This window comes from Scyliorhinus canicula, chromosome 1, assembly GCF_902713615.1.
Source record: "Scyliorhinus canicula chromosome 1, sScyCan1.1, whole genome shotgun sequence".
NCBI lineage: Eukaryota > Metazoa > Chordata > Chondrichthyes > Carcharhiniformes > Scyliorhinidae > Scyliorhinus > Scyliorhinus canicula.
In genome coordinates, this window is record NC_052146.1 from 181,998,195 (window position 1) to 182,023,937 (window position 25,743).

The 25,743-nt window shown below is 44.5% G+C and overlaps 1 protein-coding gene across 6 annotated transcripts in view; it reads left to right on the forward strand.

Moving 5' to 3' along the window:
- The window catches only part of dzank1 (double zinc ribbon and ankyrin repeat domains 1), a 257,165-nt gene that overhangs the window by 18,686 nt on the left and 212,736 nt on the right, over positions 1-25,743 (forward strand). For 5 of the 6 annotated variants that reach the window (XM_038803759.1, XM_038803787.1, XM_038803778.1 and 2 more), the window contains exons 3-7: positions 1,670-1,823; positions 4,477-4,606; positions 10,624-10,723; positions 12,790-12,914; positions 22,486-22,542. In XM_038803759.1, coding sequence (XP_038659687.1) covers positions 1,670-1,823; positions 4,477-4,606; positions 10,624-10,723; positions 12,790-12,914; positions 22,486-22,542 — 566 coding nt within the window. The remainder of the gene's footprint in view (positions 1-1,669; positions 1,824-4,476; positions 4,607-10,623; positions 10,724-12,789; positions 12,915-22,485; positions 22,543-25,743) is intronic. The other variant, XM_038803795.1, reaches the window with a different exon arrangement.

Below are 25,743 nucleotides of genomic sequence, written 5' to 3' on the forward strand. Positions count from 1 at the left end.
ATTATTCACAGACAAGTAGAGAGTTAACCTGGTGCTGGCCAATATTAGTTATAGATTAGTCAGGATTATTTAATCACATTTGCCATTTCAGAGAACTTGCAAAATGTCTGCTGTAATTATTCACCCCAGTGACTTCTCTTCAAAAAAAAAGATAAGCTTTCAAGTATTTGCCTTGCATAATGTCAGGAAATGTTAAAGTGCTTCATAGCTAATGCAGTAGTTTTGAAGTGTCACCTATGTAATAATAGAGAAACTAAATACGGCAGCCAATTCCACAAGCAAGGTCCCACAAATAAAGGGGGTGGGGGCGTAGTGGTAATGTCACTGGACTAGTAATCAGGGGGCATGGGTTCATAGCCCACATGGCAGGGCAGTGCGGTGGTGTAGTGGTTAGCACTGCTGCCTCATGGTGCCGAGGACCAGAGTTCGATCTCTGCCCCGGGTCACTATCCGTGTGGACTTTGCACATTCTCCCCGTGTCTGTGTGGGTCTCAGCTTCACAACCCAAAGGTGTGCAAGGTAGATGAATTGACCATGCTAAATTGTCCTTTAATTGGAATCTTTTTTATGAAGCCCACCGTGGCAGCTGGTGGAATTTAAATTCAGTTAATAAATCTGGAATGTAAAGCTAATCTCTGTAATGGTGGCCATGATAGCCATTATTGATTGCTGTAAAAACCCATCTGGTTCACTAGTATTCCTTGGAGAAGGAAATCTGCTGTCCTTACCTGGTCTGGGCTACGTGTGACTCCAGACCCACAGCAATGTGGTTCACTATTAACTACCCTCTGCAATGGCCTAGCAAGCCACTGTGTTCAAGGGTACTCAGGGATGAGCAACAAATGATAGCTTTCCCCACGACACAGACATCCCATGAAATAATTTTAAAAATGGATGCTGATCAGATCATTTGTTTTCTTTTAGAGTTGTTGGTGGAGGAATAACGATTGGCCAGAAGAGCTCTGCTGCTGTTCTTTGAAATAAAGCCATGTGACCTTTTACATCCAGCTTCAAGGGTAGTCAGCGCCTCAGTTTAACATCTCATCTGAAAGACTGCACCTTTGACAATGCAGCACTTACCTGGCACTGCATTGGATTTGTGCTCAAGTTTCTGGAGTGGGGCTCAAATTCACAACTTTATGACTGAAAGTAAGAGTGTTCCTCACTCAGCCATAGATAGCACTGAAACAAAATCTCTTTGGCATTGGTCATGTTTTCATTTCTCCACTATGCAATGAATGAAAGGGACAGCTTCCACGCATAGAGAGAGATGAGGTGATGTGTCTATTTTGGTCTGGTTTCTGGTTCAAAATATAAATGGTACTAATAAAATCAGAGCACAGAATAACATTCAAAACAAGAGCTTCATCACTCCACAGATTATATGCCGTTTTAATTAAAGTAGATTGGATTTTTTAAAAAACACAGCATGTTGACACATTAATTATCTTCAGCTACTAACAGTCAAAACAGTTTCTCCTTATTTACTTTGTCAAAACCCTTCAGATTTTGAACACTGCTGTTAAATCTCACCTTAACCTGCTCCAAGATTCTCTACTCTCGTCACATAAGTGGAAGTTGATTAGAGGCAAAACATCTTGTGAGGATTTGTTTCGTACAAAAGCAAGCTCCTTAATGGCAATTTTAATTTATTATTTCTATTTGACAGACACCCCTGATGTGGATATATACTACACAATAAATGGCAGCAAACCTCAATTCTGGAAGAAACCAAGTTATGGGGAGAGCACCACCCTAAAGTACAGGAAACCATTCACACTGCAGGCAGGCAAAGGGACTATTAAAGCTCTGGCTGTTTCTAGGTAAACTTCCCAAATGTCGGTGGCAGAAATAAAATCCATTTGACAGTTTATTATTGGTCAAAACATAAATCTGAGAATCATACAACACAAAGCAGGCCATTTGGCCCATTATGCCTGTGCAGGCTCTTTGCAAGAGCTATCCAATTAATCCAACTCCCCTTCGCCTTTTGGAGTATAAATCCAATTTTCTTTGAAAAATTACTATTCAATCAGCAGCCACCACCTTTTCAGTCAGAGTATACCAGGTGATAATAATTCACTGCATAAAAACAATTCTTGTTCCCCTGTGATTCTTTTGTCATTATCTTCAACTTGTTTCCACTGGAGCTGGCTGAAAGAATGATGCATACAGAAGACATGGAGGCGATAGGTGCAAGACATAAACTGGCTGAGAACATTGGGATTGTCCAGATGTCCCGATGGAAGGCAAGAAGGGTGAGGGAGGGGAAGTTGGATGAAGTGGGGCTGGAGTGCTTCAGAGGGAGGGATCACTTGATCAACATTGTGATCCTGAGGGTGTTGGTGATTTGAGAGGACAACGACTGTGAGAGGGGAGAATTGTGATGCGGTAGGGCGCGAGAATCAGGGTCCGGTTGTGACAGGCATAGTTCTCACCTGGGGCCTCATTGAGGAGGACAAGGATGGTGGTGACACGGAGGATCAGGGTGGGTATTGGAACTGTGATGGGTGGGCTCAGCATGAAGGACAGGAATGTTGGGATTTTTGGGCTGCACGGTGGCGCAGTGGTAGCATTGCAGCCTCATGGTGCCGAGGTCCCAGGTTCGATCCCGGCTCTGGGTCACTGTCCGTGTGGAGTTTGCACATTCTCCCCGTGTTTGCATGGGTTTCGCCCCCACAACCCAAAGATGTGCAAGGTAGGTGGATTTAACATGCTAAATTGCCCCTTAATTGGAAAAAATGAATTGGGTACACTAAATTTATAAAGATAAAGGAATGTTGGGATTTACAATGAGTGATTCCAGAGTTCTGGGGGGAGGCTCAAGGGTAACCGAGGGGAGAGTGATGGTGGCCTGTGTGGTGGTGGGTGGGTGAGGGAGGGGGCGAGGGGGGGCAACGGTGATGGAAGGGAAGTTTGAAATGAAACCTGCAAAATCCTGAGACAGAGGCAGCTCCAAACCCAGACATCACGCTTGGTGTCCAAGTGCAAAACTGGGGGTGGGGGGAGGTCTGCTCAGGTTGGTGGAATTCAAAATCAGCACAACTGGATAACTAAAGGGAAAACCTAATAAAGATGTGGAGAATGTATGAGAGCTTTCTCATTTGCTATTCCTCACTTTTGGTGAAGGCAACACAGCAGCAGATCTGCCCAAAGAGCTCCCATTACACAAGATCCCACCAAAGTGTAGAGTTGCCATTCACTCTGAGACATTAGCCATTTGCTCCAGAAAAAGTTAAGGAAGAAGAGGGTTCCCCGACGCTCCTGCTCCATTTGGGTCCCTGCTTGATTGGCACCCATCCAACAATTTAAACATTCACTCCCTCCACCACCAATGAATAGTGGCAGCAATGTGTCTCAACTACAAGATGCACTGTAGCAACTCTGGCTCCTTTGATAGAACCTTCCAAAGCCACGACCTGCATGGAAGGATAAGGGCAGTTGGCACATGGGAACATCACCACCTGCAAGTTTCCCTCCAAGCCACGCACTATCATGACTTGGAAATGCATGGCTGTTCCTTCACTATTACTGCATTGAAATCCTGGAAGTTCCTCCCCAACAGCACTGTGGACATACCCACACCAAATGGACTATGATGGTTCAATAAGGCAGCTCATCACTACTCTCTGAAGGGCAACTAGGGATGGACAACAAAAATGCTGGCTTATATAGCAACATCCATATCCCATGTCAGAGTACTGGAAATTCAGTGCTGATGTGAGTTTGAAGTGGGTAGAAGGTTCACTTGCCTTAGCGGAACAGATGAAAACATTGATCTGTTTCCTGCACTGCGGGGCCGTCCTTTGGAAGGAGGACAGGTTCCTACCAGCCTGACTACCTCCTCCCAGGCTGCAGTGGTCAGACAGGATGACCTGCGGCTGTCCCGTGGAACGAGTCTTTCCTCAGCAGCTCTGACGAGCATCTCCAAGGAGACATCACTGAACTGGTGTAGCTGAAGCCTGCTGCCTACTCCTCAATATTTTTGTCCACCCTGTCACGAGATTCAACATGAACATTGCGGCTGCATAATTAATTAGCTAAACGTCGCACAATTTAGTGGGTTTATTACTGTGCGCTGTGGTAATGAGTCCCACTGACTTCTCGCCCCACCACAGGACTTAATTCTGGAGTGGAAGATTCTGCCATTAGTGTAACTTCTACTCCCTGCCTCTTTTTATAAAAGTCTAGGATCCTGTACACACTTTTAACCTTTCTCAGCTTGTCCTGTCACATGTAAAGATCCGTGTTTGTAAACTCTTCCTGCATTCTTATTGAAATTGTACAATTTTGTTTATGTTGCCCTTCCTCCTATCAAAATCTACTCTTTCGCACTTATCTGCATCAAATTGCATTTGCAATGCGTCTGCTTATTTTGCCTGTCTGTCTGTCATCCTGAAGTCTACCACTATCTTCCTCTCGGCAAACTATTTTTCCAAGTTTTCTGACGTCTGCAAAATTTATGTTAACTATTAGGGATGGCCGAGAGAGTGGTGTTGTGACTAAGGTGTTTCTTGTGGAGTATGTACAACCCAATGCAGTGGAGATACTGGAAGATGATGACCAGAATTTCCTGCAAGATTATGCAAAGGAACTTTCCAGACGGGTGAGTAGGTCTAGTAGTGTACAGTAGGTAGGTTGCATGCTCCAAGTGCTGGAGTGAGAGTTGGGTATTCCAGAACAGGTTCATAGAAATTAGTTGATTCCTTGTGGGAGTCAAAGAATAATCTGTAAGAGATCCTTTTAATGTTGGCTTCCTATTTGTCCACATTCTTAATGTAATGGTGAGGGCAATACAGAAAGCTGTGGAATTACTAAATCTTAACATATCTGAACGTAGCAACAGGAATAGGCCATTGAGTCCGTTGAACCTGTTGCGATATTCTGTAAGCTCGAGGCTATTCTGTACTTCAGCTCCATTTACCTGTCTCCCCTAACAAAAATCTATTGATAGTCTTGAAAAATTCAATTTATCCAATATCTCCAAACCTTTAGGGGAAATTTCCTCTACCCCTTGTGTGGAAAAAGACTATCATAACAATTTCAACAGCATTAATGATGGAGGTTGTAGAAAGAGAGTTAAGCACGGAAAATAGCTCATTTTAAAAAAAAAAGTGTAAATCTAGAAGATTTAATCAGCTGATCAGATTTGATTTCTGTAATGTGTTTCTGGGCTTAGGTAACTATGCGTGTGCACTGTTAACAACAGATAAGGAACACTGTGGAGCAAAATAGACAGATTTTTACTCAAGCTTATTCCACAGTTTAATGAGATCATGGTTAATTTGTATCCTAACACTGCACCCCGTGTCTAAAATCTATTGATCTCGGACTCAAAACAGTTACCAGATATAATTGTGTAAAAGTGAAGTTTTTGAAAGCAAGTGAAGAGGTCAACTTATTCGCGAGTAATATTTTTGAGGCGTTTAAATCCATGCATGTTCTTGGGTACAATAAGGACAAATCACTGAGTGTCTTTAAGACAGAGATAGATAGGTTCTTGATCAATAAGGGGATCAGGGGTTATGGGGAGAAGGCAGGAGAATGGGGATGAGAAAAATATCAGCCATGATTGAATGACGGAGCAACTCGATGGGCTGTGTGGCCTAATTCTGCTTCTATGTCTTAGGGTCTTAAAACCACAATCAATTGCCATATTCCACTTTGAGCTAAAACTACAAAATATTCACATGGTTTAAGATTCACTGAGCTCCCTAACTCTCTGGACAGTATTAGCAAAGCTCAAACAAAAACTGAAAATACTGGACAATCTCAGCAGATTGTGGAGAGAGAAGGGAGCTAATGTTTTGAGTCTGGGTGACTCTTTGCCAAAGCTCGATAACCTATACTCTCCAGATTTGACAAAGAGCCATTCAGACTCAAAACATGAGCTCCCTTCGCTCTCCACAGATGCTGTCAGACCTGCTTCGATTGTTCAGTATTTTCTGTTTTTGTTTCAGATTCCAGCATCCACAGGCATTTGCTTTTAGCTAAAGCTCATCTGCACTGTCTCTTTTGATGGTAGCTGTACACTGTTAGTTTGCTGTCTTTCCATTGCCAGTGTGGTACTGCCGATAATGGCAGTGTTATCAGGGTGACATGCCCGTTATGTGCTAGAACCGATGTAGTATGTATGACCCAATTAGCGACATTTTGGAAAGAAGGGCAAGACAGTCTGGCAAGAAAGGGGTGAGAGAGAGTTGGGTAGGAAAGCGGCGAGAGAGGGAAAGTACAGCAGGGAAGTGGCGGAAGACAGAAGTCGGGCGGGGAAACGGCGAGAGAGGGAAGAGTCTGGCAGAGATATGGTGAGAGAGAGCCGGATAAGAAAATGGCGAGCAGGAGAATTGGCGAGAGGGAGGGAGTGGTTAAGTAAAAAGGGTTTGTATTTTTCGACCAAAAGTTAAGCCCCAACCTATACACAAAATTAGGATTTTTGGTCAAAAGGCATGGGTCAGCTGCTGTTTGTGGGAGGGAATTTCCCACTTTCTCCATCCTTTGTGTTACAAGGTTTTACTGAATTTCTTAATTTCAATACAAATGCCAGTCCTAATTTCAGTCCAAAAATGTACAGGTTCGGTGGATTAGCCATGTTAAATTGTCCCTGAGTGCCCAGGGAAATGCTGGTTAAGTGGAGTTACGGGGTTGCTGGGATAGGGTGGGAGACTGGTTAGGGTGCTGTTTCAGAGGGTCGTGCAGACTCGATGGGCTGAATGGCCTCCTGCATTGTAGGCATTCTATGATTCTCTCCTGAACACACTGGCTCTGATTTTAATATCCTGCTCCTTGTTTTAGCTAATAGCGTTTCTGTTTGTCTACCCTATCAATTTATTTTAAAATCTGGGAATCTCATTCAAAATATCCCTTTAACCATCTGAATTTTAAGAAACGTAAATCTAATTCATGGAATCGTTTCCAACAATTTGATCCTTGGTGACATTCTGATGGTGACATTTTGGTGGATTTGCATTGCATTCCTTCCAAAGCCAGTATATCCTTTCTAATATGTGGTGCCCAGAAATGACATAGCATTTTAACCTGGGCATTGTATAGCCATGACATAACTTCATCCCAATTATATTCCGTTCCTCTAGGTGTAAAGACTAGCATAACCAAGCCAAAGGTGTCAGCCATGGCTCAGTTGGCAGATTAGATGATGTTACGGGGATAAAGTGGAGGAGTGTAGGTCAAGGTAGGGTGCTCTTTCAGAGAATTGGTGCAGACTCGATGGGCCGAATAGCCTCCTTCTGCACTGGAGGGATTCTATGGAAGAGCAGGGTACCCTGGCCAATATTTATCCCTCCATCAACAAACACAAAATCAGACCATCTGGTCATTATCACGTTTCTGTTTGTGAGAGCTTGCTTCACTGAAACTGGCTGCTGTATTTCCAAATTATAACAGTGACTACTCTTAAAAATGTACTTAATTGCCTGTAAGATGCTTTGGGATATCGTCTGGTTGTGAAAGGTGCTATATAAATGTAGCCTTTTATTCCATTTGCCCTTTTGATTTATTTTGTACCTGCCTGTTACATTTTAGTAACATTCGCACAACACATTGACAGACAATGAACATTTCAAACAAGAGAGAATAGAATCATCCCTCTTGACATTCAATAGTATTACCATTGCTGAATCTCCCACCATTAATATCCAGGGATCATCATTGACCAGAAACTTAACTGGACCAGTCTCTTAGATGCGATGAGTACAAGATCAAGTCAGAGGCTGGGAATTCGACAACAAGTAATGCAAAGCCATTCTGCCATCGACAAATCAGTAGTGTGATGGAATACTCACTACTTGCGTGGATGGGTACAGCTCCAACAACATTCAACAAGCTCCACACAGTCCAGAAAAAAAGCTGCCCATTTGATTGACACCCATTCATCGCCTTAAACATTCACCCCTTCTACTGTTGCAGCAGTGTGTACCACCTACAAAATAAACTTCGCCAAGGCCCCTTCAATGGTACCTTCCAAATCCTCTACCACCAAGAAGAACAATTGCAGCAGATGCATGAGGACACTGTCAGCTGCAAGTTCCCCTCACGTCACACATCAACTTGACTTGGAAATATAACTCTTGATACCTTAGTGGTTGCTGGGTCATAATTCTTGAACTCCTGCCTTAACAGCGTTATGAGTGTACTGACGCCGCATGGACTACAAGGTTTCAGTTCATGTTTAACTAATTTATTGGAATTCTTTGAGGACATTACGAGCGCAGTGGACAATAGGGAACCGGTGGATGTGGTATATCTGGATTTCCAGAAGGCATTCGACAAGGTGCCACACAAAAGGTTGTTGCATAAGATAAGGATGCACAGCGTTACGGATAATATATTAGCATGGATAGAGGATTGGTTAACTAATGGAAAGCAAAGAGTGGGATAAATGGGTGTTTTTCTGGTTGGCGATCAGTGGCTAGTGATGTGCCTCAGGGATCAGTGTTGGGACTGCAATTGTTCACAATTTACATAGATGATTTGGAGTTGGGGACCAAGTGTAATGTGTCAAAGTTCGCAGCTGACACTGAGATGAATGGTATAGTAAAGTGTGCAGAAGACACTGAAAGTCTGCCGAGGGATATAGATAGTTTAAGTTAGTGGGCAACGGTCTGGCAGATGGAAAAAAATGTTGGTAAATGTGAGGTCATCCATTTTGGTAGGAATAACAGCAAAATGAACTATTATTTAATTGGTAAAAAATTGCAGCATGCTGCTGTGCAGAGGGACCTGGGTGTCCTTTTGCATGAATCACAAAAAGTTGGTTTGCAGGTACGGCAGGTAATTAAGAAGACAAATGGACTTTTGTCCTTCATTGTTAGAGAGATGGAGTTTAAAAACATGGATGTTATGTTGCAGATGTGTAGGGTGCTGGTGAGGCCACACCTGGAGTACTGTGTACAGTTTTGATCTCTTTACTTGAGAAAGGATGTATTGGCATTGGAGGGGGTGCAGAGGAAATTCACTAGGTTGATTTTGGAATTGAGAGGTTTGGCTTCTGAGGAGAGACTGAGTAGACTAGGACTATGCTCATTGGAATTTAGAAGATCTTATTGAAGCTTATAAAATTATGAAGGGAATAGTTAGGATAGAAGCAGAGAGGTTGCTTCCACTGGTGGGTGAAACTAGAACTAAGGGGCATAGCCTCAAAATAAGGAGGAGCAGATTTAGAACTGAATTGAGGAGGAACATCTTCACCCAATGGGTTGTAAATCTGTGGAAATCCCTGATCAGTGAAGCAGTTGAGGCTACCTCGTTGAATGTTTTTAAGGGTTATGGTGAGTGGGCGGGTAAGTGGAGCTGAGTCCACAAAAAGATCAGCCATGATCTTATTGAATGGCGGAGCAGGCATGAGGGGGGAGATGGCCTACTCCGCTCCTAGTTCTTATGATTCAAGAAAGTGGCTCACCACCAGCTTCTTGAGGGCAATTAGGAATGGGTAATAAATGCTGGCTTCGCTAATGATGCCTACATCCCATACATGAATTTTTAAAAATGTAAATGGACAAGATGCTCTTCATGGGATGCCACTAATTTACTTGCACCCACAGGAGCTCATACTTGTAAAAACTACGATTCCTGTCCACTGAAATAGTTACAAAAATTCAATCAGGGTTGTTAGATATGACTAACCCTCTGCAAATCCATAGTAAAAGCAAAGTGCTTGAAACACTCAGCTGGTCAAGTAGCATCCATGGTGAGGGAAACTGAATTAGCGTTTAGTTTGATGGCCCTTCACCAGAACAGGCAAAAGTCAAAGCTGCAGGTTAGCAAGTATAGAGACAGGAATTTAGAATTCTTTATGATCAGCTCAAAGTTTTCTTTGCGCTCAGTCATTCTGCCCTTAATTCTAGTTTCCAACCACTTCTTTCTCCACAACCGTTGTTAGGCTGATATGTCTAGAATTTCCTGGGTTTTTTTCTCTCAGCTTTCATAATGACCGCTTGATGTTGATTAAAGGATAAATATTGTCCAGGACATTGCGGGAACTGTTCTTTGAAGAAAGTGCCATTGAATTAGTCTTGTCTACCGCAGAGCACAGACAGATTTAGCATTCACCTGAAAGGTGGCGCCTCCAACAGTACAGCGCTTCCATTGTACCACACTGTAGTGACAGCCTGAATTATGCGTTCAAGTTGCTGGTGTGCGATTTTAACCTTTGACTTTCTGACTCAGAATGGAATGTTACCATTGAACCATGGTGATGTGGTGAACATGCTGATGGCCTGCTTTAGAAGGCCATTAAAGCTCTGCCATTAGCCACAGGATACCTGGACACTGGCAGCATTCCTGCTCCTAATAGAGTATCCTCAAGGGCAAAAGGCGACGACTGAATAGGAACTCACCATGACAGCTCTCTTGGTTGAGTTGCATGCAAACACTCTTTGTCTGTGCTAAGCCATGAAAATTGGGAATCCGAGTAAATTATTGTATCCAGTTACAAAACTGTAGCGCGGCATGAATCGCCACTTTTAGGTGGTCACCATAGTTGATTCATTTCACAAAACTGGAGAGCTGATGATTATTAAATATTTGAAATGTCACCCCTTCTGCTCAGGCCAGTTATACCTGTACTGTAGCTGTATATTTTTTAAACAAATAATCTTCTTATTTTAGGAAACTCTGGAGGGGTTGGGACACCCCACGGCCATATTCGGTACAACTCTGAGCAAGGAAAGAAAGTCTGCCTGGGAAGAGGCAATACAAAAGATTCCTGGTAAGCAATCTCAGGATTTTAATGGTTTAATCTTACAGAGCCCTTTTACATGCTAGTTTATGTGTTACTTCCAGTGCAGAGTACTCTGGAAATGCTGCACCTTTGAAGGTACTGTTTTTTGTTTGAATCATTTAACAGTAGCACCATATGCTGTGTTTATAAAGCCCCTTACACGTAATGAAAGGCACAATAGCTGCTTGACAAGAGTGTTATATAACCAAGTTTGTTTCGCAGCCGGATAAAGAAATATTAGGACAGCTGACCAAAAGCTTGGTCGGAGAGGAAGGTTTTAAGAAGTGTCTTCAAGAAGGTAGGGAGCTGAAGAGATTTAGGGAGGGAATTCCAGAGCTTTGTGCCTTGGTAACGGAAGACATGGCCATCAGTGGTGGAGCGATGACATTCGGGGATACTCAGAACATCTTGGTGAGTTGTAAAGTTGGTGGGAAAATACAGAGATAGAGAGGGGTGAGCACATGAAGTGATTTAAAAACAAGGATGAGAATTTTCAAAACCTTGGCTTTGGGAGAAAGTAGAGGTGAACGAGTACAGGGAGAATGGGTGAACAGGACTTGGTATGCATTAAGACATGAGCAGCAGAGTTTTGGATGACACCAAATTTATAAGAACAGAGCATGGGAGGCCAGTCAGGAGTGAATAGCAATAGTGTTCTAAAGGTAATGAAAGCTGGCCCCGCGTGACATGGTGGACCCACACAGCGGGCTGCGCCGATGAAGTCGCCCCCCCCCCCAGATAGTGTGCGCCCGCCCGCCAATCGGTAGCCCCTGATCGCGGGCCTGGCTGTTTTTCTTTGTTCTTTGATTGGTTCGTTTAACCTGAGGTGTTGCATGGTGATGTGGCAATGCGCCATGGGGTAGCCTACAATTTGCAATTCCTCAACCTCCTTGTCAGGGAAGAGTGCAATTTCTGCACTGAGGAATTTTCAATTTCTGCCTCTAGCTTCCAAGCCTTTCTTTGTAGTTTTACCCTGGCAATTTTCCTCTGCACATCTGCTACTAAGCTTTCCTTCAGATCAGAATGCTTCTTTTAATTTTTCTTTAAACTTCCAGGATTTTAGTTTTTTTGTGCATTTTTTGTGTGGTTTTGGGTTTTTCCATTGACTGCATGTTGGATATCGTTCATTAGGTCTCAATGAAGTCTTCAAAGTCTTAAGTATGTATTTATTAATTACAAGTACTGTGTGCATATATACAGTGAAGGGTTCAAGCTGGGAGTTATCTCCATGCTTGCTTGCGCACACAGCTCTGTGTAAAACTAGACTGACCCCTAGGGGCGGGTCATGTGTTCTCTCACATTACTGTGTCAGCAGTACTGCACGTAGTCTCACATCAACCCGATATGTGCCACACCCATGTACTACAATCACCTCAATGCTCTGTACTTGTTAAACCCCTTTGTCAAGATGGATTTTTCTGCACTTCCCATCAGATCTTGGATCCCTTATGTGACTGTACAGCATCTAAATAATTGGTGGCACCCAGCCCAATTTAGCCCCCAAAACCTTTAGGACAGATGCAAAGAAAATTGGTTAAAGAGAAATGTGGAAAATATAAGACAAGTCATCTTTTTAGCACCTATTGGGAAGGAATAGAATTTCCTCCAAAGTGAAAATACAGTTTACTGTGGTGTCTGCATTCTTGTTTGGACTTGCATCCCAAGGAATGCGTGTATTCTCTGAAATTCCTTTGAGGGTACTTGTATCTAATCCACCCATTGGGAAACTGATGGGATTGTGTGGAGTGCTGGTTTTCTACCCTGCTCAATTTTATTCTCCATTGAAGTAATTGGAAAGTTATATTGGGTTAGATGCAAAACCAATGTGCCACTCGATCCTCTGTGTTTCCCATCACAGTGCCATTTAAGTTCAAATTACCCTTAATGTATCTGCAGTAGGCTTGTGATTAACCCATCTCACAGTGATAGAAATGGGGCTTCAGGCTTTATTGAGAAATCACTTGTTAAAAATGTGAGAGAATGTTAAATGAATTGTCTACATTAACAATGGATGGGAAGTGAAAGCACATTTTCATTGTACTTTTTATTACTAGAACTGAAGATCGACGACAATGGTCCACACAAATCATTTAATAGTCCACGTTTCCTGAACAGCCGGTTAGGAACTTTGGCCCCTGGACGAGAGCTAACTTCAACACCTCACTCCCATAGGTCACAGGTAAATACTCAGTTAATTTTGGAATACTGCAAATAGGAATAATTATCCTACTGTTGAGTACAAGTAAGAGATTTCTGGGAATGATTTGCAAAGTTGTATTATTAGATATACCATGACAAAAATGGTTTATTGGCATCGCTTCTGTCTGTCGGCCTTTTTAAAGCCTTAAAACTCACAAAATCATAGAATTGTTATGGTACAGAAGACCATTTGGCCAGTTCTGTCGGCACCGGCTCTCCGAATGAACGTTATAACTTAATGCTATTCCCCTCCCTTTTCTCCATACCCCTGCACATAGTTTCTATTGTTTCTATTCAAATAATCATCTAATGCCCTGAATGCCTCAACTTAACCTGCCACACTTCTAGGCAGTACATTTTGGTCCCAAACGACTCTTTGGGTGTGATTTTTAACTAAAAGGGAACAGAATTCCATAGCGAGCGCATTTAGCCTCATGTTTCCTGGCACTCGCAGCACCGGGAAACACATGTCTATAAAATGCCACCTGTGTTTGATAAGGGGCCTCAGCGGGGAACGCGAGGCTGAGGCCGCACATAGCCCTATTTTCTACACTGAGGAGCTCAGCTCGCTGGAATTCCTCAGTTCAGTGAGTGATCGGGATGCCATTTAAAAATGACGTCCCAAACTCAGAGGCCCCCGACACGACACCCAAGCTCCAAAGCACTATGGGAGGGTCCCCAGCCCCCTGCCCCCAACATCGCACAGGGCACCATGGGCCCAATTGTGAGCGAACATGAAATTGCAGCTTGGCAACATGACAGCATCAACCTGGCACTGCCCTGCCAGTGCCACCTTGGCAGTACATGGCTGGCACCCAGGTGGCACTGTCAGGGTGCCAATGTGTGAGTGCCAGGGTGTCTGGGTGGCACCAGCAGTGCTAGGGTAACACCCTGCGCAAAGGGCATGCACCTGGTGGTTTCCGATCGCCTGGGAGACCCCACGAGTACCCGCTTCATCTGTGGAGACCAGTACTGACCACTCCTCTACTGTTGACATCTTATTTGTTCTCAATGAAGTCAATGAACGGCTGCCATCTCTGGGTAAACCCCTCCACAGACCTTCTCAAGGCGAATTTTATCTTCTCCATCCTAAGAAACTCTACCAGGTTACTGACCGACACCTCCGGTTTTAGTGCCCCCGAGTCCCTCCATTCTAATAAGATCCGTCTCTGGGCTACCCAGGGAAGCAAAGGCCAAGACATTGACCTCTCCCGCCCCCTGGACTCCCGGGTCTTCTGACACACCAAAGATTGCCACATCTGGACTCGGGACCATCTTACCTTCATAACATCGGCAAACTCCTGCCAGAATCCCCCAAGCTTCGGCCAACCAATCTATCTTCACCCCTGGAACAATTTTTGTAAACCTGTTCTGCACTCTCTTCAGTGCATTCATATCCTTCCTATAGCATGGCGCCCAGAACTGCACACAATATTCCAGCTGAGATCTAACTAGTGTTACGATTCCAGTTGATGTTATAACTGGACTGGAAGATTCCAGAAAAGACTGTAATTTTTTTCTTTGCAAAACATGGGGAACAGAGTTGCATGACCGCTAATTAGTTTTAACAACAATTTAAAAAAAAATTTAACATGAAAAGATTGGATTATGGTACAATATTCCTTTAGTTCCCCCCCTTAGTTTAACAATTACATACTGATTTTAAGATTAACATGGATTACAAAGTACATCTTCAGTTACAATAGCCTCATGGTTCCTTTAAGCACACAGATTGGCTGTGAACAAATTCACATAATCCGCTCTGAACCCACGTTTGTATCTGTCGGTTTATTCTCAGAATCCCCCATGGTGATTGTTACGTGAGAGTTGCCAAATTCCACTCCCAAAAACACACATTAAAATCTTCTCTCACAATAATGCTCTCCCTTAGTAGTTTGCATTCCGAAATCCAGTCTAGGTTTTCCAAATAACACTTTTAAGCAAAACCTCCGCTCCACTTTAAAAAAATAAATTATTTTTATTCTCCTTTTTCACATTTTCTCCCAAATTTACACCCACCAATAATCAGTAACAAATATGTCAATCCCCATATCAATAACAACGATCCCATCCTCCCACCAAACCCCAAACAGCAGCCCGCATGTTCACATAAACAAATGACAAAAAGGAATCAGGAATCACCCATAGTCACCATTAGCACACGCAGCCCCCCCCCCCCCAACCCTCCCACCCACACGCCCCAACTAATGTTCGATGTTATCCAGTTCTTGAAAGTGCATAATGAATAATGCCCATGAATTGTAGAACCCTTCCATCCTTCCCCTGATTTCAAACTTAACCTTCTCAAGAGTCAGGAATTCCAACAAGTCCCCCCGCAAGTCGGGGCACAGAGTGGAGAGGTTGCTCTCCAACCTATCAGGATCCGCCTTCGGGCGATCAACGAGGCAAAGGCTACAATATCTGCCTCCGCACCCGTTTCCAACCCTGGCTGGTCTGACACCCCAATATGGCCTCCCGGGGGCACGGGTCCAGTTTCACGTGCATCACTTTAGAAATTACCCTAAAAACTTCCTTCCAGTAATCCTCTAGCTTTGGACAGGACCAAAATATATGAATGTGATTGGCGGGGCCCCTCCCCCCGCAACGTTCACACACATCTTCTACTCCTTCAAAGAATCGGCTCATCCTCTCCCTTGTGAGGTGTGCTCTGTATATCACCTGCAGCTGTATCAGCCCCAACCTCGCGCACAAGGTGGAGGCGTTCACCCTCCGGAGCACCTCACACCAGAACCCCTCCTCCATATCCTGGAACATAGAACATGGAACATACAGTGCAGAAGGAGGCCATTCGGCCTATCGAGTCTGCACCGACCCACTTAAGCCCTCACTTCCACCCTATCCCCGTAACCCAATAACCCCTCCTAACTTTTTTTGGTCACCTTAGGGCAATTTATCATAGCCAATCCACCTAACCTACACGTCTTTGGACTGTGGGAGGAAACCGGAGCACTCGGAGGAAACCCACGCAGGCATGGGGAGAACGTGCAGACTCCGCACAGACAGTGATCCAGCAGGGAATCGAACCTGGGACCCTGGCGCTGTGAAGCCACAGTGCTAATCACTTGTGCTATCGTGCTGCCCACCGTCCTCTCCCAACTCTTCCTCCCACTTTGCTTTGATCCCTTCCAGTGGTGCCTTCTCCTCTTCCAAAATAGCTCCGTAAACTGCCAACACTACCCCTTTCTCCAGTCCCCTGTCATCAGCACCTCCTCCAGCAACGTGGAGGCCGGCTCCACCGGGGAGCTCTGTATCTCCTTCCTGGCAAAATACCGAATCTGCATGCATCTAAACATTTCCCCCTACTCCAGCCCATACTTCGCTTCCAGCTCCTTCAATTCTGCAAACCGACCCCTAAGAAACAAATCTTTTAATGTCTTAATCCCTTCTCCTTCCATTTCCAAAAATTTCCATCCCACCTCCCTGGCTCAAATCTGTGGTTCCACCGAATCGACATTTCCCTTGACCCTGCCCCAACCCGAAGTGTTGGCGAAACTGCCTCCAAATTCTCAATCAAGCTATTATTACCGGACTCCCTGAGTATTTCCCCGGGGCCATCGGGAGCAGCGCTGTTGCTAGTGCTTTCAATCCCAATCCCCTGCACAAACTCTACACCTTTCTGACCCACTGGGAATCAACCCCTCTGACCCAGCTCCACACCTTCTCCACATTCGCTGCCCAGTAGTAATACATCAGGTTCGGAAGACCCAAACCCCCTGCCTGTCTTCCCCTCTGTAGCAGCACCTTTCTAACTCTGGCCACCTTTCCTCCCCATATGAATGAAGTAATCCTTCCCTCAATCTCTCTGAAAAAAGCCTTTGGCAGAAAAATCGGCAGGCATTGGAAAATAAACAAATCGCGGCAACACGTTCATTTTAACCACCTGTACCCGACCCGCCAGTGACAGAGGGAGACCATCCCACCTTGCCAGATCAGCTTTCACTCTCCCCACCAAACTAGAAATGTTGTACCTGCTGATGTTTGTACAGTCACTCGCCCTCGGCTCCTTATATAGTAGCTTTACCCAGTTCACAAATCTTGGTCCAATCCCAAACTACTCCAGAACTGTCATTAAGTACCCCCATTCTACCCGGTCAAACGCCTTCTCAGTGTCCAATGCCACAACCACTTCTGTTTCCTTCCCCTCCGCCGGTGCCATAACGATATTCAATACCCTTCTAACGTTTGAAAAGAGCTGCCTCCCTCTCACCCTGTCTGATCTTCACCTATCACCTTCTGGAGGCACTCCTCCAGCCTACCAGTCAGTACCTTCGCCAATACTTTTGCGTCCACATTCAGAAGTGATATGGGCCTATACGACCCACACTCCGTCGGGTCCTTGTCTTTTTTTAGCAACAGGGAAATTGATGCCTGCCCCAACGTTTGTGGCAACACCCTCTTCCCTATCGCCTTTTCAAACATTCCCCCACCATCAGGGGTGCCAGCTTATCCTTGAATATTTTATAATATTCCACCGGAAACCCATCCGACCCTGCCACCTTCCCCGACTGCATCCTCCCAATCGCATCCTTTATCTCCTGCTTCCCTATCGCTCTTTCTAATGTAGCCCTGTCCCCCTCCCCTAACCTCGGGTACTCCAACCCATTAGAAATTTCTGAATCTCCCCGTCTCCCTCAAGTGGCTCTGACCTGGACAACCTCTCATAAAATTCCTCAAAGACCTTGTTAATCAGTTCCGGAGCCACCACCAACTTCCCTGCCCTGTCCCTCACCTGAACAATTTCCCTTACCGCTGCCTCCCTCCGGAGCTGACCTGCTAACATACGCCTTACCTCCATGCTCATAAGCTGCACCCCTTGCTCGTCTCAGTTGGCGCACCGGCTTCCTGGTAGATAGTTGGTCAAAACTCGTCTGTAGTTCCTTCCTCTTTTCCAACTTCCTTCCTCTTTTCCAACTTGCCTCCGCTCCACTTTTAACAACGAATCCAGTCCAGGTTTTACACCAACCCCTTTAGGATTTGTTTTTGTCTTCACTGTTATGCAAACTGTTCACAATTGCTTTATCTCTTGACTCCCAGACCCTAGTAAAACGGCATCAAACATTTGATTTAACTCTGAAGTGTGCTGTCCCACTTTAAACTGGTTACTGCAATTGTCTCTTTAACCCCAAACACTTTGTTTACTCTTTCTTGAATTCTTCTGAACAATACATTGGCCTCTGTTCTCTTAACTTCAGTCAGCTTAAGACATTCTTTCTGTCTCAATTCCCTGCTTATCTGGACAGTAACTGGTTCTTTGGGAAGCCTGCCTCTTTGCAGCTCCCCTTCTGTCCATTCTTTCTTCTGAGTTGAAAGATGTTCACTCCGTAGAGTCCTACAATAATTTCCATGTAAAATTAAAATTTTTAAGCTTTTCTACTGTACAAGGGTCTCCAATTGCTAGCAGCCATTGCTATTACTATTTATTTTCACACCCTAACCCTCTCTAAGCACAATTGAATCACAGTTAGAATTGAACCAACCCCCACATATATAAACACCTTGGTCCAACATGAATCTAACTATATGTTTTACTCTTCCAGGTGCAGAAACCTTAAATTAAACACTTCAAACTATAACTTATTTCTAATGTTTACCAATACAAATATAAATCCCTTAAAACTACCTTGGTTTTCAACACCAGTGTCATTGCTACCATTAATAATTCACAGATTGTATCATGTAATGTTCTTCGTTTTGATTAGGTTAGCTGTAATGGTCAACAACAGCAGTCTTCATTACACAGTGTTTCATTGTTGCTGGGCTAAAATTTCATGACTGCTGTGTCAGAATTCCAGGATTGCCACCTAACAGCACTGTGTGAGTACCGTCAGGAGACAGGCTGCAAAAATGAATGAAAAACAGAAGTAAAGGGGGGAACTTTGTGCTCATGTTTGCCACGAGCACAAATGACAGTGTGGATGCAAAATCCCGCGAGAGCTGGAAAATGAGAATCTCGCTGACAAGATCTTGTTTTCTGATTTTCCTCACCCCCATCAGTGACATAACGAGCGGGAAATTCATCTCAATCATTAACGTCTCATTAGCAGGCTTCCCTGCCGTATCGTCCCCACACATTTGGAATTCTCCCACGCTGCAAGTTTACAACTGGTTTTTCAAAATGGGAACCAGGCAAAGGGAACCTGCCGGGATGGCACAGGTAAATGCAGTCTCTGGAGGGAGAAGGCATGCCCCTGAAGTAACCTGGTGCCTAGGGAGATCTCCAGGTTCCCCTTCTCCATGGGGGAGGGAGGGGAGGGTTCTCCATGATCCGGAGTTTCTCAAAAATCCTGATAAAATTAACAGTAAGACATAGTTGTAATCTTTTCACCAGGCTTTCCTGCTCCTTGTTAGGAATTTTGGCAGATTATAGTTGAAGCGTCTCCATTATTCTCACCTACTTAGTAAGTTTGCGGATAGCACGAAGATTGTCAGAGTTGCAGAAAGATCTGAGGATTGTCAAGGTATAGAACAGAATCTAGAATGATAGATTGGAGACTTGGGCATAGAAATGGCAGATGGAGTTTAATCCAGACAAATGTGAGGTGATACATTTTGGAGGATCAAATCTAGGTATGAAGTGTACTGTAAATGCAGAACCCTTAGGAACATTAGCAAACAAAGGGATCTGAGCGTGCAGGTCCACAGTTCCCTAAAAGTGGCAACACAGGTGGCCAAGGTGATTACGATGGCATATGGCATGCTTGCCTTCATCAGCCGGGGCACTGAGTACAGGAGTTGGGAAATCATGTTGCAGCTGTATAAAACATTGGTTAGGCCACATTTGGAGTATTGCGTGCAGTTCTGGTCACCATAGTCAGAGGGACGTGGAGCTTTGGAGAGAGTGAAAACGAGGTTCACCAGGATGTCGCCTGGTATCGAGGGTGTTGGCTATGAGGGGAGGTTGAACAAACTAGGATTGCTTTCACTGGAAAGACGGAAGCTGAGGGGAGACCTGATAGAGGTCTACAAAATTATGAAAGGCATAGAGAGGGTGGCTAGCCAGAGGCTTTTTCCAAGGGTGGAAGTGTCAGTTACAAGGGGGCACAGGTTCAAGGTGAGAGGGGGAACGTTTAAGGGAGATGCGCAGGTTTTCACACAGAGAGTGGTGGGTGCCTGGAAAGCGCTGCCAGAGGATATGGTGAAAGCAGGAGCATTGGCAACATTTAAGAGGCATCTGGATGAAAAGGAAGGAAATGAGGGATATGGACTGAGTAAAGCAGAAGTTTCTTTTTAGTTAGGGCATCATGATCAGTACAGACTTGGAGGGCCGAAGGGCCTGTTCCTATGCCGTACGTTTCTTTGTTCTTTGTTCTTTGTACTTCTTTTAAACCCTGGTATGGAAACCAGTAGGACATGGGCATTTGTTGCTCTTCAGTGGTATTAATTTTTGCTTATATTAATTTTACTGAGTCATTGTTCCTGATTGCTTCTGCCCACCATTTTTTCCTAATCTAATTATAACAATGTTTTGCCTTGATTTTGATATCCTTAGCAAGTTTATTTTCATACTATCTTTTTGTAGCTCTTGCCATTTGTTTGATCACCCGTTGCTGCTATTCATTTCTTTCACTTCTTGTCAGAAGCTGTGGTATTTTGCACTATTGTTTGCTTTCTGAGTTTTATGTAATCTCTAAGCTCTTTAGCTGTCCATAACTGTTGTCCTACAGAGGTATAAATTGGTAGTGTGTCCCCTTAATTTTTTTATGAGCAGCTCCCACTCTTTTCTCCTGTTGTTTTACCCATTAACAAATCTTCCCAGTTTACTAAAATCAGTGTCCATATCATCTTATTGAAGTCAGCTTTATCTAAATCTCGAACCTTAGTTGCTGTTTTCCCATTTTTCCTTTCCAAACACTTTGTTGCATTAAATCATATTATGATTGCTGTTAGATAAATGCTGCAGCATTAAGCTGTTAGCTAAATCTGGGCTGACTGCTAAATCTAAAACGGCCTTCCACCTTGTTGGTTCTTTTACATATTGTCAGAGAAAATTATCCCCCAACACACTCAAGAAATTCACTACCTTTCTGATGTGCTGGCCTGCTTATCCCAATCTATATGCCAGTTGAAATCCCCCATTAAAGCCATTCTGCTTTGCTGCATGTGTGTCTAATCTCTGCAAACAAATCACAACCGTAACCTGGAGTCCTGCTACAATTTCAAATCCTTCTCTAGATCTTAATTCTACCCATAAAGTCTGAACTGACTGACAGATTACCTCTCATTCTATCCTCTCATTATTGGAATGATTTCATTCTTAATCTTTAAGGCTACTCCACTTTATCATTTCCCCCATTTTTCCTGCTAACCTTATAACCTACTATATTTAGTTCCCAGTTCTGACTATCTTGCAGCCATATCACTATAGTATATTGGTTACCATGTCATACCCTCCACATTGAATTTGTGTCAGCAATTAAGTCAGTTTGTTTCTTTAATGCGTGGGTGCAGCAGGCAGTAAAGAAGTCAAATGGTATGTTGGTCTTCATAGCAAGAGGATTTGAGTACAGGAATAGGGATATATTGCAGCAATTAAACAGGGCCTTAGTGAGACCACACCTGAAATAGTGTGTGCAGTTTTGGCCTCCTTAATTGAGGAAAGATGTTCTAGTTTTAGAGGGAATGCAGAGCCAGTTTACCAGACTGACTCTTGGGATGGTGGCACGGACATATGAGAAAATTGAGTCGGTTTGGATTATATTCACTGGAGTTTAAAAGTGGATCTCATCGAAACCTATTAAATTCTAACAGGACGGGCTGCACGGTGATGCAGTGGTTAGCACTGCTGCCTCACAGCGCCGAGGTCCCAGGTTCGATCGCAGCCCTGGGTCACTGTCCGTGTGGAGTTTGCATATTCTCCTCTTGTTTGCGTGGGTTTTGCCCCCACAACCCAAAGATGTGCAGGTAGGTGGATTGGACACGCTAAATTGCCCCTTAAATGGAAAAAAAGAATTGGATACTCTAAATTTATAAAAGAAAAAAAAATTCCAACAGGACTTGACTGGGTAGATGCAGGAAGGATGTTCCCGATGCTAGTGGAGTCCAGAACCAGGAGGAAACTGGTAGACAATTTAGGACAGAGATGAGGAGATTTCTTCACCACGAGAGTGGTGAGCCTGTGGAATTCTCTACCGCAGAAATATATTGAGGCCAAAGCATTGTATGTTTTCAAGAAGGAATTATATATAACTCTTGGAGCTCAAGGAATATGAAGGGAAAGCGGGAACACATTATTGAGTTGATGATCTTAATGAATGGTGGAGCAGGTTCGAAGGGCATAATGATCTATTCCTACTTCTATTTTCTATGTTTCTATATTTTATACGTTTTTATGCAGAACATTTATTTCGACCATGCACTCTAACTGCTGTCCTTCTGCAGTAATGATTTGTTCACGAGTTTTCTATTTCTCTGTCCTGGGTTCAATGACTTTACGTCTTCTAGTTTTCCATTACCAGCAGTGCCTTAAACATGATTTCTGACTGTTGCTCTACTTTCTGGCTTTTTATTTGTTTTCAAACTATTTTCTGTAGCACCTTTTCCATCTGAACACAGCCTCTTGCTTCAAGGTGCCATGGCCTGCATTCCAGGTATCCTCTCATAGTCTTTGTTCTTATTCTGACAGGTAAGAAATGTATTGTATATGTTGGATAGGATCCATTTCTGTGGTTCTTCATTATCTATCCCAACTAGGTTCCCCTTACTCTGTACGCTATTGGTCATACCAATCCAATTCTGAACATGAACCTCTCTATGACCAAAACCTGGAGCAAACGGTCTATAGGCTGCTCCTTCTTCCTTATGTGTCTGAGTATCTCCAACTCGCGCTCCAGCACGATAACTGTGAGCTGGAGAGATTTGAGACTGAAGCAGCCACTGCAAATGTGCACGCTTATATAGTCTCACTGTTCACAGATTCTCGCATTCCGCTGCCCAGAGACACAACCTAATTTCCACGTGGCAGAATTTCCCTTGCCGCCACCTGAAGCGTCAGTGGGGAAAATATCTCCATTGACTGCCTTCCCTGCAGCTATTTCATGCTTGAATGAATGTCAATTGGCTGCACGTGGGACTCCCGCCCTCGCTTCAGAGGTAGTCCCATCCTCGAGAGCTGAGTAGCCAGCGTCTCCTGTCTCTTCTGCAACAGGAGCTGCAGTGGGTACAGAAGAGGAAGTGCATGAAGATGATGGAGCCCAAGTCCTGGAACTGGACAGAAAACAAAGTTTTCAAGGTCTCAGGGCAGAGAGAATGAACGTAACATGATCGCTGCAAGTTTATTTATTTAAATTAAAATTTCACTTCATAACAGTGAAATGCTGTAAACAGTATATTTTATAGTTTTACTTCGTGTCTTGGAGGGAATAAGCCTCTCCTAACAGTAGATTGAACAACTTGCAGCTTTTTATTTAGAACAGAAAAGGTTGAGGAGTAACCTAATAAATGTCTTTAAAAAGATAAAAAGGTTTGATTGGATAGACATGGAGAAAATAGGGAAAAATCCAGTAGTAGAGTCATAGATAGATGATAGTCACAAATGAGGAATTCAGGACAAATGTCTTTGTGGTGGCAGCGCTTGGATTGCAGAATTTGGGGGTAGTTGAGTGGAATAGCATAGCTGCATTTAAAGGGCAACTAGGTAAACACATGAGGGAAAAGGAAGAGGAAGGTAATCTGATAAGGTGAGATGAAATATTGTGGGAGCAGGTTTGTATGGAGCATAAAGACTAGTAGAGACCAGCTTGGTTTGTTTCAGTGCTGTGATTTCAATGTAATTCGAGGTAAAAATGGCAGAACAGTCTTATGTTCCTGTGTTCCTAAAAGCACTCCTCCATCAAGGATGAGAAATTTCTGCCATTTGACCAAATTCTAACTTTTGGATAATGGAATTCCGCCCCTCCCTTTTAATTTTTTTCTCACCTCTGCCTCTCCTCCGCCATCATCACCTCCAACACGACCAAAGGCAGGAGGAGAATGTCTCAGAAAGTCTGGAAAATTTCTACCAATAGTGAGACCAGAAGCAGCTTCAGGGGAGCCGCCACTCATACCACGAGGAAGGTGCGCTTTGCTGCTGCACGCTTCTTGGAGCCGTGGAGTTCAGCCGCCAGGGGTTAGGGGCAGCAGTGAGGTCCAAGTCTCTTGGGGGGGTTCAATGGGGCAGGTGGGAGCAGCAGAGTTTGAGTCCCTAGGGGGTTCGACAAGCGGGTGGGGCAGTGGGGTCTGATCTGTGGGTTTCGGCAGGCGGGGTGTAGAAGTGGATCCTCAGTCGGGCGGTTGCTAAACCCGAGACACTACACTTGCAGTGTCCCCTACCCTTCCACCTCCTCTAACCTAAGGGGTTGAGTGAATATCAGGTAAGCTCTTCCTTTCTTCTTCTTGTTTTTTATCTAGAGCGGATGGCAGGGAAGGCAGTACAATGCTCCTCCTGCAGAATGAGGTGAGGGACGCCGTCAGTGTCCCTGCTGATTTCATCTGTGGGAAGTGCACCCAACTCCAGCTCCTCAAAAACCGTGTTAGGGAACTGGAGCTGGATGAACTTTGGATCATTCGGGAGGCAGAGGTGGTCATAGATAGAAGCTTCAGGGAGGTAGTTACGCCAAAGAATAAAAATAGCTGGGTGACGGTGAGAGGGGCTGGGGGGAAGCAGTCAGTACAGGGATCCCCTGTGGTCGATCCCCTTAGTAACAGGTATACCGCTTTGGATACTGTTGGGGGGGACGACTTACCAGGGGTCAGCCATGGGATACAGGTCTCTGGCACAGAGTCTGTCCCTGTTGCTCAGAAGGGAAGGGGGGAGAGGAGAAGGACATTAGTCATTGGAGACTTCATAGTTAGAGGGATAGATAGGAGATTCTGTGGGAACGAGAGACTCGCGGTTGGTGTGTTGCCTCCCGGGTGCCAGGGTCTGTGATGTCTCGGATCGTGTTTTCGGGATCCTTAAAGGGGAGGGGGAGCAGCCCCAAGTCGTGGTCCACATAGGTACCAACGACATAGGTAGGAAAAGGGATAGGGATGTAAGGCAGGAATTCAGGGAGCTAGGGTGGAAACTTAGAGCTAGAACAAACAGAGTTATTATCTCTGGGTTGTTACCCGTGCCACGTGCTAGCGAGTCGAGGAATAGGGAGAGAGAGCAGTTGAACACGTGGCTGCAGGGATGGTGCAGGAGGGAGGGTTTCAGATTCCTGGACAATTGGGGCTCATTCTGGGGTAGGTGGGACCTCTACAGATAGGATGGTCTACACCTGGACCAGAAGGGTACTAATATCCTGCGGGGAGGTTTGCTAATGATCTTCGGCAGGGTTTATACTAGTTCAGGGGATTGGGCACCTGAATTGTAACTCCAGTACACAAGAAGCTGAGAGTAATGAGGTCATGAGTAATGTTTCAAAGTTGCAGGAGTGTACCGGCAGGAAGGAAGGTGGTTTAAAGTGCGTCTACTTCAATGCCAGGAGCATCCGGAATAAGGTGGGTGAGCTTGCAGCATGGGTTAGTACCTGGGATTTCGATGTTGTGGCCATTACGGAGACATGGATAGAGCAGGGCGAGGAATGGATGTTGGTTAAGCTCAGGGAAGGTGGTAAGAGAGGGGGAGGGGTGACATTGTTAGTCAAGGACAGTATTACGGTGGCTGAGAGGACATTTGATGAGGACTCGAATACTGAGGTAGTATGGGCTGAGTTAAGAAACAGGAAAGGAGAGGTCACCCTGTTAGGGCTTTTCTATAGGCCTCCGAAAAGTTCCAGAGATGTAGAGGAAAGGATTGCAAAGATGATTCTGGATAGGAGCTAAAGTAA